Source organism: Cryptotermes secundus, unplaced genomic scaffold (genome assembly GCF_002891405.2).
Source record: "Cryptotermes secundus unplaced genomic scaffold, Csec_1.0 scaffold205, whole genome shotgun sequence".
Lineage (NCBI taxonomy): Eukaryota > Metazoa > Arthropoda > Insecta > Blattodea > Kalotermitidae > Cryptotermes > Cryptotermes secundus.
Window position 1 is genome coordinate 777,924 of NW_019731570.1, and position 13,830 is coordinate 791,753.

General features: G+C 39.0%; 1 protein-coding gene across 2 annotated transcripts in view; it reads left to right on the forward strand.

The window, feature by feature from the left end:
- Positions 1–3,488: 3,488 nt before the first annotated feature.
- Positions 3,489–13,830, forward strand: part of LOC111867077 (E3 SUMO-protein ligase PIAS2) — a 52,552-nt gene continuing 42,210 nt past the window's right edge. The window contains exons 1-2 of one of the 2 annotated variants that reach the window (XM_023856561.2): positions 3,489–3,728; positions 4,309–4,399. Coding sequence is in view for 1 of the 2 variants with exons in the window: in XM_023856560.2 (XP_023712328.1) it covers positions 3,705–3,728 (24 nt within the window). In the remaining variant the exon portion in view is untranslated. The remainder of the gene's footprint in view (positions 3,729–4,308; positions 4,400–13,830) is intronic. The other variant, XM_023856560.2, reaches the window with a different exon arrangement.

Consider the following 13,830-nt stretch of genomic DNA (forward strand, 5'->3'; position numbering starts at 1 on the left):
ATGAACAAAATGATAAATACTTATTCACAGCAAAGTTTTTTAATGCAAACATTTAACCTTCATTGTCTGAGAACAGAAAATTTTAAAACCCCTGCTACAGTAGGGCTGGTAGCCACATTTTAACTCAGGAGTAATGGTATTAGTATATAAAAAAATGTAACACTCAGCTGATTTGACCCCTAACATGTGCCATTATGATAGTGGTCAATAAATGTTGGAAGTTGTGCCAGAGAGTCCCCCACAAATAAATGCATTTTATCACCATATGACAGCATAGTTACCCATACCAACAATTGCATGAAAATAAATTATCATATTCTTTGTCCTTATTATGGAACCCTGTAAACATACGCAATCAAATGTTCCTAAGTGCTGAGATCTAGTGACAAAGGTGGCGAGGCTACTTGTCAACCTCACTTAGGGTTATTTTGGCTGCAGTTAACATCATGTTATTGCCAGTTTATAACCAACAGCATAATGTTTTCACTCTTGTGGTTTCAACAATTAATTCATGACTTGGTGTGATTTAGGAGCCAGGCTACCATAGTTGGTATAGCGACTGGCTATGGGCTGGACGATCGAGAGGTCTGAGTCCCGATAGGGTCAAGAATTTTCTTTTCTCCACATCATCCAGACCGGCTCTGGGGTCGACTGAACCTCCTATCCAATGGTTACCGGGGGCTTTTCCTTGGGGGTAAAGTGGCAGGGGTGTGAAGCTGACCACTCACCTCCAACTAGTGCCAAGGTCAAGAAAATGTGGATCTATACATCCATTACCCATACGCCTTCATGGCATAGTGCTAAATTAGTTAAGCACAGGGACTTTACCTTACCTTACCTTACCTTGGTGTGATTTAATCAGTCTCAGTACTTTTTTGGAAACAGGAACCAAATTAACTGTTCATATCTATATTTCTTGTTCAGCACTGTAATCTACTTATAGTATGACGTATTATTGAAATCTGCTATGCCAAGACAATTGTTACTGGCAGTTATGAGAAATGTAATATACTAGTTAACTGGCTACATATCTGGAAATCACTCTTATGCCACATTTAAAGGAATTGCATTAAAATTTTATGTAACAGAAACATGTAAGACTCTTCTACATTTTGAATCTTCCAAGTTAAACATCTACAGAGATGATATTTGCAATAAAGCTGTATTTAAAAATTAAACTACATATTTATTCTTAAGGTTTCAAGCTGTAGTGTCCTCAGTCCCTCCAAGCCAGTGCTATAATAGTACCTTGATTAGGCCATGGCTCATTCCTTTCCAGTCCTTTCCGGCTCATTATTCATCAGTCATCGTCAGAGTGACTGTATTCACCCAAAAGTTGTAACTATCTGTAAAGAAAATAATGATTGACATTCAGTAGCAGATTAATTGAACTTATAAAAACTGGAGGTGTTATTGGATAACTGAAGATATAGGCACACCAAAAATAGGTGTTTATCATGCAGTAGCTTCAGCAGTATTTATTTATTTTGTCTCTATAGATCATTGTTACATGATATAGGACAAGTCAGTTACTGTACATTGGCTGATTACAATAAGAGAATAAAGTTACAATACTTAAAATTGTTTACAATAGATGACAATAGTTAAGAGTTCGTATAGTATGAGGTGGAATCCATATTAGGTCCTCTCGGCACATCGTCTTCCATATGTCCTATTGTACCTGTACCGGTGATAATGCTTATGGAGAATTTGATGGAATGAGGATTGGCAGGGGAAACCGAAGTACTCGGGGAAAACCTGCCCCAGCGCCACTTTGTCCATCACAAATCCCACTTGACTAGACCGCAGCGGTGGGAAGCCAGCGACTAACTGTTTAAGCTATGGTGTGGCCTTTGAGATAATATTGGTGAATTTGGTGGTAGCACTGGTATAACGTTTTACTGTAGACTCTACACTGCAACATCTCATTACATCTGTTCTCCCTTCCCGGTGCAGCTTCTTGGTATCTGCAATCTCTCCAGAGTAGCCCATTCAGGTACGTCTCCGACTGTGTTATCTTGGTTGCTGGTAGAAAGTATGGAAAACTGCGCAGTAGGCATTTCCAAAACCGATTAAACATGAATTATATGATTATAATTGATTAATGATTTTCTCACACGAGGGAAACTCATCGACTTTATAAAAACAATGATCAAGTAGGTAAGTTTTGAAAGTGTTTTTGAACTTATAGTGTACCGGTATTTCTTTAATATATGTCACATAAATCTGACCCCATAAAGCAGAGTTCTTGAGAAGATAATGAATAAATAAATGCCTGCTTCTTCAGGTATCTCTGTTCGCAAGAACTCACATTGAGCTGGATATCTGAACATTTTAAATGTTTACTTATTACCACTCTGTAACTAATTTTGAAACTGCAGGCCATAGTATTGTAATAGAGATGTTAATGGGAGGCAGATATTTCTCAAAATTTAAGGCTTGCATGCATGCGCACACAGAACTTGGTACACAATACACAGCCCTTTGAACACTCAAGCTATGAGCCCCTGAATTATAGAGTAATTGTTTACAATGTCACTGTAGCTGTTCAGTAAACAATTATTTCATTGAGTCTCCTTTTTAACATTCTTACATTTTCTTCTTTACACATTATCTTAATTCTTGTCATATGACTGACCTATTATTAATTGTACAAGTCAGATTCACAAATTGCGGTCTTCGAACTACAGTGGGACACAAATGTTGTCCTTCATTTAGTTTTCAATTTCAATGATCCCAAGTCAATAATCTCAGTGTCAATTTTCCTTAATTTAAGATTATCCGCAGTCTAGTGATCAAATCCACTGACCCTCAAAGAAACCGTAAGTGGTTTTCTTTCACCATGTACAGTATTCTAAACAGCAATGATTTCAAAGTTATTTATTTACCCAAAAACCTTGAAGGCCCATGGACACTGCCAAAGCTGCTAGCTAGCTATAATGCATATATGAACGCTGCTTCTGTTTTGGATTTATATGCATGTACACAGATGATCATGTAATTAAAGTGAAAAAAGGCTTCATTATTAAAAACATATAGAAGAATACAAGTAAAGTAAAAGTCTAATTTAAGTGTTTTCCTCCATTAAATTGGAGGAAATATAATAATTCGATAATAGTGACTTCTGTGATTGTAGTAATTAATCTTTCCTGGCCGTAGTTTATTCTGTCTCCTTGCTTCACTTTCCCGCCCTTCCTGAACTTCCTGAAGACCGCTGTAGACCATCATTTGGCTTTCTCCTCCTGAATTAATAGCACTCCTTCCGTGAACTTGGTTGAAGTAGATTTTGTTCCTGTACTTCCGCGGTTAGATGGCGTCACTAATTACAATCTGTCCCAACCTTTGTTACCCTCAACTTGCATTGAGTTGTCCATCTACTTGAGTGAGCTGAAGTCACACTTAACAGTGGTGGTTACTAGAATTTATCATAGGTGGTGCTGATATATTTTTTGTGAGTTCTATGATTATCTTTGCATTTTGTACGATATAGTAACCTAGTATCTACGATGTATGTGGACTTGTGATGCATGTATTGTGCATGTTGTGGACTGAGGAAAAGATTTTCTGTCACATTAAAATAAATTATAAATTTATCTTAGGATTTGTCAGAATATTACTATAGTGTTTGGGGTTTGTGGGTGATATAGTAGGAGAAGTATTTACAGGTTACAACGGCAGAACCATCTAAAAAACGGTCTCGGAAGATGGCGGAGACTGAAGCATTGAAAGTAAGTTTTAGAATTATGTGGTTCGTAAAGGGACGACTTGGTTTTTGTCTGAATCAGATGACCAGTTTATTTTTGTATTATGTGTTTGGTTTAGAGTTACTTTATTTGTGGTTCACCCAGCTGTTGCTTATGTGGGATAGGTAGTTTTATGGCTTTGAGAAGTGTTTTCAGTTTAATATTACAGCCATCGTAGCAGCTTTTCTTGCCAGTCTTATAGAGCGTTTGGGATGTAGTACTCAGCAGTACGTAACCTGTTTTAGTTAGTCCAAAGTTAGGGTGTCAGTCGAAGGCTGTGAAGCCTACAAATTAATGTCAAGTAGGACTGACCAACGAAAGGGCAAAACTGTGTTCGTATACGTCTAATGCTTGTACTCTAACCACGCAAACAGTTTTCAGTCAAAACCCCTTCCAATTTAGTGTAAATTAAGTTCATGCTCATTCGTAATTGTGCCGTAACCACGCAAGCAGTTTCCAACTCATTTCATATAGTTAGTCTAAGTTTATATTCATTCGCAACTTCCTGTATATTTGAACAAAATCGGTTATGTTGAAAGGATGTATTTTGTATTTTCTGCCATAGCTGAAATTCGAACCATTGATGTTGAGATTACAAATCCAACCAGCTAGTTCCTGAGCTAAGCTGAACACATCTGGTTTTCAGCCCACACTTGGTAATGTATTACATGAAATGAATGCGCATGTCATATCGTCAGAAACGTTACTGCCCCACTAAGAGGAACAAGACAAAGGTTTATCCTAACAAACGTTTCTTTCATTACAAAATTAAGGACTGTTGGAACAGTATCTTATTTTTCAGTGTTCGTACAGTTCTTTATGTTTGTGTCATTTATGACAGATTATAGAAAGAATATTATAGTAAATCCTTGAAAATGTTGAAAAATTCAAATATATGGGAATGACATTGACAAATAAAAATTGTGTAAAGGGAGAAACTAAGAGAATATTAAATTCCGGAATGCTAGACATCATTCAGCTCAGAATCTTTTGTCTTCCTGTTTACTGTCTAAGAATGTAAGATGAAAATATGCAGAACTGTAATTTTATCTGTTGCTTTGTACTGATATGAAGCTTGGTCTCTAATTAAGAGAACATAAATAGGTAGTTGAGGGACAGGGGCTGGCTACACAACAATGAAGTAGGTTAAATTTTAAATTCTAATAAATAAATTAAAATCAATAAAATGTCAGTGGTTTAACCAGTTTTATTGTCTCATTTAAGCATTACATGTTTTGGTTGCAGGGGCTGTCATTAGATCGTTTGTAAATAAATAAATTACATTATATTAAATTGCAAAGTTAAATGGATCCATTTTTACAATGAAAACTATCGTTAACAAGTTCTTGTATTAAGTGATAAAATATAATTTATAGTGGTTTTCTTGATGGATGAAGTATAATGTGGGGCTTGTTATGTATGCCATAGGATAAGTGTGTACAGTTTAGTGACGAGAGTAATGCAGTATTTATTGAAAAAAAAAAAAACTCCGTGGTTTTAGTCTGCAAGCGAACTGTACTGATCTAGCGACTGTCACTTGTTGGCGAAGTTAGGGCCAACTGTAGTGGATAGAGGGTGTTGCGTGGTCAGCGCAATGAATCCCCATGGCTGTTAATTTCGGTTTTCTAGACCAGAGCTGCTATTTCCTTGAAACAGCTCCTCAGTTATCCTCATGAGGCTGAGTGGACCCCGTTGCAGGCCCACTACTTCTCAGAAAATATGGTAGTGCTGGGAATCGAACCCGGACCTCCGGATCTGTAGCCAGGAACTCTGACCACTAGACCACACAGGCGGTCAGTATTTAGTGATAGTTTAATATTTTATATTATTAGTGGATATGTAACTGAGAATTCCATTACTTAGTATTCTGCACCTATGACAAGCCTCCATGCCAAATAACAACTACGACATGACTTACAGCTCACCACACATCCAGAATTCGTGTAACTAAATAGCATGCAGTTATTTAGATACTTAACAACACACTACATCATAATACAGTAAGAACTATACAATTAAATGTCAGTAAGCTATTCAGCTGACATATTTAATTACAGTACTTCCACCAAACATGATACCAACGACTACATACATTCATGCTAGTTACATTCATAATATACAAAATTTTTCACCAGCAGTGTAATATGCCTTGTATACCGCCACATAAGTACATAATTAGCCACAATTTACATTATTATAACATCCTTATAATAAAATATTTGCACACAACTGCAAATAAATACTGCATTACTCTTGTCACTTAATTGTACATACCTTTCTTATGGCACACAAAAACAGGCCTCACATTATACTTCATGCTGCCTATTTCAATACTCTTTAACATTTCAGGAAACTCGCTATAATTTATATTTTATGTTATAATATAACAAAAGACTTCATTGTGACATTTTTCATTGTAAAAATGGATCCATTTAACTCTGCAATTCAGTAATAATGTTTTAGTTATTTATATACAACCGACCTGATGTTGGTCCATTTAACTAAAACATTGCAGTTGAATGAGACAACAAAACTGATTAAGCTGTTGATATTTTCATTGATTTTAATGAACTTTATTAACATTTAAAATTAAACATGTTGGTGTGTAGACAGTGTCAGGTCTCCAGTGTTACAACAGATGCAAAGGATAATAATAAATAGATGGCCTTTGAGAATTCGTTGCTGAGGAGAGTATTTAGACCTAAGAAGGAGCAGTGGCAGGAGGATGTAGAAAAGTTGCATGATGAGGAGCTTCATAATTTGTATGCCCGCCATATTGTGTCGGTGATAGGATCAAGGAGGATGAGATGGTTTAGGCATGTTGCAGTCTTGGGGAGCTGAGAAATGTGTATGAATTTTTGTCTGATGACTGAAAGGGATGAGGCTATTTCAAGACATAGGCATAAATGCTTTGACAAACAACTAGCTGCACTTTCCACATGTATATTAATTAGCACACTTTTCTGTATCTCGTTCTATGAATAATCAAATTTGCTCTGTTTGTGGGTGTAACACACTTTATACTTGTTGATATTATTCCCATCTGAAGTTGTGTCAAATGTTTAGTGCTTCTTTGTCTTTGGAGTTATATAATGTGAATGAATACAGTTACTACTTTAAGCTATATGCAGAGACACTTTGTTTTCTGCACAAATTAAGCCTTGAAAAGTTACATTTGTAAAACTGATAATAATGCTCTACAAAATAGTAGTAGAAAGTTATACTGTAGTCTTCAAAATACCATAGTTGATTGACCCAGGTCTGAAAAAGCAAATTAATAATGCTGTATATTTACCCTGACATTCCATACGTCCAAAGCTGCAACTGTTCTTTCTTTCCTATGGTAATTCTTGACACAAGCAGATTTGCATTTAGGTTAGTGATGCGTGATAGGTTAAATTACTAGAGTGCAAAATACCATGAAAATCATGGATAGTAGCAGACACCCCAGTCAGTTATTTGGCTGTGCAGTTATTTCATGAATGAAATCTTTGTCCATACTTTACCTTGAGTGTGTTTGGGATGTGGCTTGGTCTTACCATGCAGGTTTTTTAGTGCTTTCATTGGCCACTAGATGTCTAGTAATATACACCTCTATGCTAAATTGCTTTGTGATGTTTACAGCTGATGATGTTAATAAAAATGATAGGCTTCATTTAAAGGAAAGATATATAATTTTTTAAGTGATTGTACAGCTCATTCGAAGTTGGCATTGCATGTCGTTACACTGATAAAGACCCTGAAAACTTTGGAACTAATCAATACTGAAAAGTCTGTAATGGAAGACTGTGGGTTTCAGTGGGCAGAACCAGTAAAACCTGGATCTAAATTTGTATGCACCTTATTAAGTGACTGAAGATTATGTCTGCAAGAGTACATTACAGTTGCAGGTTGCTTTATATTTTCTTCCAGTACTTTCAAGATAAGAATATTTTTAATGTACATAGGCTAATGCATTATGTAAGTGAGGTAACAGTAGCTTCATATTGTCACAAAAGACAAGTTTTGGCTAGATACTGTGGCCGACTAGGTGATTGATTTGTTTTGCTTTTGGTATGTGAGTCCACATCAAGTGTTTTTTTTTCATCTCATACTGATTAAGCCATGAAATGGCACTTAACCCTATAACTGTCAGCATTGATGCCTACAGTGCCAACTCAGAGCTCTGCAAAATTTAGGTTGAAGAAAAATGTAGATGATTTCTGTAATTTTAAACTTACATAGACTTACCATATACCATTTTGAAGATATACAGTCACTGTAAATCGTGCAGGAGAAAATATCGTACATAACACAGGTAATGATCTCTTTATAGTTATTTATATGAGCTTGGATCCGTTACTAACAAAGAAACATATACGGCCTGAAATTTGAAGTATCAAAAACACTATGTAATATATTAGCAATTTCTGTTAGAGATGTTTATTGGTATTGATATTACAGTTCTCTGTTCATTCTAGCTTGCAGTGCTATTATTTGCTATGACTTATCTCCTAACCACAGTTTTAGAGTCTTTATTTCATTCATTTCATTTCATTTATTCACCTTCCATAAATCCTGTCGAGAGTACCTTCTCATGTGAATGTGGAGATCGTTCTAGTTACAGTCACAACTAAGAATTACTGTTGTCATCCAGTAGCATACACATTTGTAATACAATAGTGATAAACGTATACAATATCTATATAAATAAAAACGTAAAGCAAGACAGCTACTTGCCTTAAAAAGATTTATAACAGAAATATTCCTGTAATGAGTAAAAAGAATGTAAATGTAAAAATTGTTTTAATTGTGCCTCAAAACTTTTAGTGTCACTCGATATATCCTTAATATTGTGACATGTCTAACCGTTGCTGGGCAACGGGAGGTGGAACGAGTTGCTACGAAGACAGACCCTTGATAAACGGTCGGTTGCCAAGTTATGCAACAGTGGAAATGAGGTCACGCAACAGTAAGGAAAGCGGTGTTTGTCCGTGCCGAGCCGAAGCGCGCTGGTTTCTATCCGGCGTTGCCCAGCAATGGAGGCCGATATAAAAGCCTGGCAAGAAGAGATGGCCGCCTGGCGAGGAAAGATTGCCGCAGAAACGGAAGCAATCAAAGCAAGGACGAAAGCCATGCGAGAAAATATGGGCACCAGCCACAAAGAGATGGTTGCCGAAACCAAACCAGAAAGAGATGTGAAGACGATGGCCTGCCGAGAGTTGGAGGCACGTCTAGAAAAAGAAGAGCCAACCTCAGTGGACAGGAAACCTGAGGTGGCCCAACAAAGAGAAGTCCACGTAAAAGACGACGAAGTAATGCCTGTCGGAGAACCGAAGAAGGAAAGGCGTAGGGACCGAAACCAGCGAAAAATTAAGAAATGGACCCAGGAAAAGGATGGGTGCCGAAGAAGGCTGGCCGTCGCCCGCAGATGCACAGTGGCACGGCAAAACCAGAAGAGAAACGCCACAAGGATGTCCCGTCGCGCAACAGTGGCACGACTCAAGAGAGAAATTCTGAGGAACGCCACTCAGAAAAAAGTGTGGACCCGCCGTGCGAAAGTGGCAAGGCAGAAGGAAAACGTCGTTGGGAGAAACCGCACCAGGGCCATTATTGAGCGAGCAACCCAGAGAGTAGGGCCGCTGAAGAAGAATTTACGGAGGTACCATAAAGGAACAAAGGATCGACGCGGCAAGGGGCCGCAACATGGGAGGAAAAAGAGGACAACCACGGACGGCATCCGGAAGTGGAGTCCGGGAGGGCGAGCTCTTCTGGGAAGCGAAGGAACACTAAGGACAATCTTATATGAGACGTACGGTCCGAAAAACACTAAACGAATGCCCAAGACTTCCAGCAGGACGCGGAGAATCGTGGATTGGACCTTGTGGAGGGGACTACCCCCTCCAAAACGGAAAAAGAGACTTCAAGCAGATGAGGAACCGGTAATGTAGAAGCACCTGTCTCCCCAGAGAGAGTGAATGTGAGATGGGTGAATGTGAGGGACGAATGTGATACAGCTGGATCTCCTGACAAGTAAACAGGAAACTGCTCGAGACGAGCTGGTCTTAAGAAGGAAGCGGATGTAGCGGTTGAAGAACGGACAACGGGAAGAAAAGAAACACCGAGCCAGACAAAAAAAAGAAAACGTTGCAAGCATAGCCTCGGAAGGAAAGGACCGGTGATGCACTGTTAAGCTGGGTAACGGGAGGTGGAACGAGTTACCACGAAGACAGACCTTTGATAAACGGTCGGTTGCCAAGTTACGCAACAGTGGAAACGAGGTCACCAACAGTAAGGAAAGCGGCGTTTGTCCGTGCCGAGCCGAAGCGCGCTGGTTGCTATGCGGCGTTGCCCAGCAACGCCTTTGTAAACACGGCGTCACACAACAGGGGAGCCCGTGCAGCGACTGTTGCTAGGCAATCGGTAAACACGACGTCACGCAACAGTGAAAGCTATCATGTAACTGTTTTCTGTGTTATCAGTGCGGAAGCTAGCATAACAGGAGTGTTCCTCAGTGAGAGTGAGGAACCAGTCAGTTGCAGTCTAGCATTCGTCGGAGTGAGTTGAAGTCCATTCTTATCAAGTTGTGTCGAGCGAATGGAAATGACTACAGCAGAAGTAAGTGTGGTACTGCAGATGGAAGTAGTTGTGAAACTGTAAATTGTGTAAATGTAAGAGCGAATGTGCAATAAATTCGCTATATCCAATACGGCGTGAAGTTATTTGTCGCGTTACACACCCAACACGTGACAATATGTTGTGGTAGATTATTATAGACCTTGTTCGTAAAGAACAAACTCCCTTTCGATATTTTTTTATTGCTAGTGGGGTGGTACTTTAACTGCTCCTTCCCCTTCTTCTCCTTGACGCCACCGCTTTAACTTATCGTTTCTTCTTAATTTATCTTCTCAGGGTTGATAGGATTAAATTTCTCAGGGTCTTAACGGGCCACAACTCCGAAAGGCAGGCAGGACACTATATACAACACTACCACACTTGAATTTCAGAGGTATTATTATTTCACTTGATCAGTTGCGACACTTTTATAAGTACGGTTTACCAAACACTTGTTCCTGTCGAACTGTTCGCCACTTTCTAAATTTAGCCCTTTCCTGTTTTAATAATATTATTATTATACTTGTAACCGTTGTTTCTCACTTCACAACAGATTATCACTCGAATATCATTAAAGCTTGGTCTACAAAGTCGGCTGATAACCCTTTAAGTTTCTGTCTCTAATTCTTCTACACTTTGCCTCTAATTTCAACGTGCCCCAGTATGTGACTTTACGTCTGATCTAGATAGCCCCCGGTATGTGACTTTACGTCTGATATCTTCGGAGTCTGGTGTTTGACTTTTCCGACAACTTTACGTCTAACTTCTCCGGACTATCTTTACCCACTGGTTCTTTCGAGTCCCGGTTTGCGACTCCACGCCTGGTTCCTTCGAGTCCCGGTTTGCGACTGACTCTCACAACTGACGCTTCCCCGGACGTTCAAGTCCTGGCTTTCACAAGCGTCCCTGCTATATCACACACTTAAATTTCCGTGATTGGTCAGTTTAAAATTTAGAGGTATTCTAATTAGACGTTCCTCTAATCACTTTAACACTTACAGAGGGGTAAAGAAATTCTGTCTTAAGGAACTCCTGTCAAAAAAATGACGAGTGTGCAGCGTGGCTTGGGTCGTAAAACTATCACTCTCTTAAAATATATGGCTTGTAGAAAATGTCAAGTAAAGAATTCACAAAAGATTTCTTTAGCTATTCTTTACGTAACTTTCCCATAATAAATCCTCAACGGGTATCTCCCTGTTTCTGCTGTAAGCGTGGGAAGACGCTAACTCTTAAATGCAAGGATTGACCTAAGTCTCACTACACTTGTTCCTGTCCTTAAATTCAAACAATTAAATTTCAAATTAGTAGCATTAATCATATTTAAATAGGCAGCACGGCAGTGGAACGTTTACAATACTAAGTCCCTTGCACTGCGGCCACTTCTGGCCTGTTATACCAGCCGCAGATAATAGGTGAGGGTGATTGTGGAGCAATTGGTGAAATGAAGATTGGCAGGGGAAACCGAAGTAGTCGGAGAAAACCTGCGACAGCGTAAATTTGTCCACCACAAATCCCACTTGACCAGACCCGAGATCGAACCCGGGCCGCCGCGGTGGGAAGCCAGCGACTAACCACTCTTTTGATATTTACTCAAATTTACAAGAGGTTGATGGAGATTATATTTCTGTCTGGTATTTATTCTATGAATCTCTGAATTTAATATGAATTTGTTTCTCTTTTTTACCACAAAGATCATAAGAGATAGTATGTACTGAGATGCCAGAGCAAGATTTCTAATTCTCTAAATAAGTTTCTGCACAACTTTGGGGTGAGTTACCCCAAAAGGGTAAACCATATTTTATAATAGAATTAAAATAAGAGTGATGTTATGCCGTGTTGGCAGGGGGGCGTGAAGGTATCCCACCGCTGCCACCACTGTTTCGCCGCCGCTACACCACTGATATGCCCTTACGTCCTTATGACAGGGGTGGATTGGTTATCTCACCGCTGTCTCCACTGTTACGGCGTGGAGACAGGGGGCGTGGAGGTATCCCACCGCTGCCACCCGGTTTAGTATGCTGCCACCATCTTGTTATGTCAAGAAAACTCTAGTAAACGTATCAGTGCTTACGTCACGGGTCCTGGCTTAACTCGCAATTCGCCGAGGCTTCGGGAGGGCTGGAGTCGTCAGGGAAGGGGGTAACACTTAAGGAAATGCTAGGTTGAATTAATATCACAGCTCATGCCTATCCTATTCTATTTCCCTATGTCGCTATATACATACTATATACACAGTTTGCCGACGTTCGTCGGTTCGTATTACATTTGATGATGACCCTGTAGCACCACATTTGTTCCATCTCCTGTCACCCCGCTGTCGGGTATTCTACGCCTCTGTATCTCTTAGTGAACCTAGTCCATCTAGCTTGCACTTTCTCTCTCTTGCACTTTAAAATTATCACACTTATTGTTCACGGCTATATGAAGTTGGTTCACTTACTTGAGCTGAAGAAACAGACGCTCGCCATCACCAACCAACGCCCACTCATTGCCATCGCTCTCTCGGCGATAGCCTCCGGCTGAACTCTATGTCACCTAATAATATTCAAAAGTCAGAAGTTTTTTGATTAATTCCTCTAGGGTTTATGTACCCTCTTTTTCCTGATTCGTTGGGTTCCGGGGTGTATTGGCCCGCCCATTCTGACGTGATTTTGGGTCGGTGTGGCCCACTCATTGGCTGTTTATCGAAAAGGGGGTTAGCTCTTTCAGGTCTACCGCCTTCTCCGACTCAGCGTTTTCCTCCTGCCATAGTGTTTATGACCTACTTCATATAGCTTCTTCCTCAATGTCAGCGTTATTACCTGTTGTGCTAGCATTCTGATGACTAAGCTAAAGCCTGTTACACTTCTTTGTAAACCCAAGCTTCCTGGTACGTTTCATCATTTCTCTTAAAGTCTAGATACACTTATTCCAAATTTACCCAAAAAACTATATCTACTTGTACATAACCCTTGCGCCATTACAAGTGATAAACCATTTTTAAAGTATTTATGGACGTGTATGGTTTAAGCGATATTATTATGTAGCAGACTGCACGTAGTTTTGAACTAATATATTCAGTGTGGTATTTTCAGCTCATTATATCATCAATGAATATTCCAAGAAATATAATATTGGATATAGATGTAATTTGTTTTTATCATATACAATTTTTATTTCAGATTTAGGATTATTTCTAGCTGTAAACTGAATGTAGTGGGTTTTGTTAAAATTTATAGAAAGTTGGTTTACTTTGAACCATTCATTTATACTGTGAAAATCATTGTTTATATTTACACAGAGATCATCATAGTTTGAACTTTTAACTAACAAACTAGTATCGTCTGCAAATAATATAGGTACAGTTTTATCATTTATAGTTTTGGGTAAATCATTTATATAAATGAGAAATAACAATGGGCCTAGAATTGAACCTTGTGGGACACCATGTCTAATTTTGCCCCATGTCGAAAATTCATTGAGATTAAGATTTATATTTGTAATTAGAAGTGAC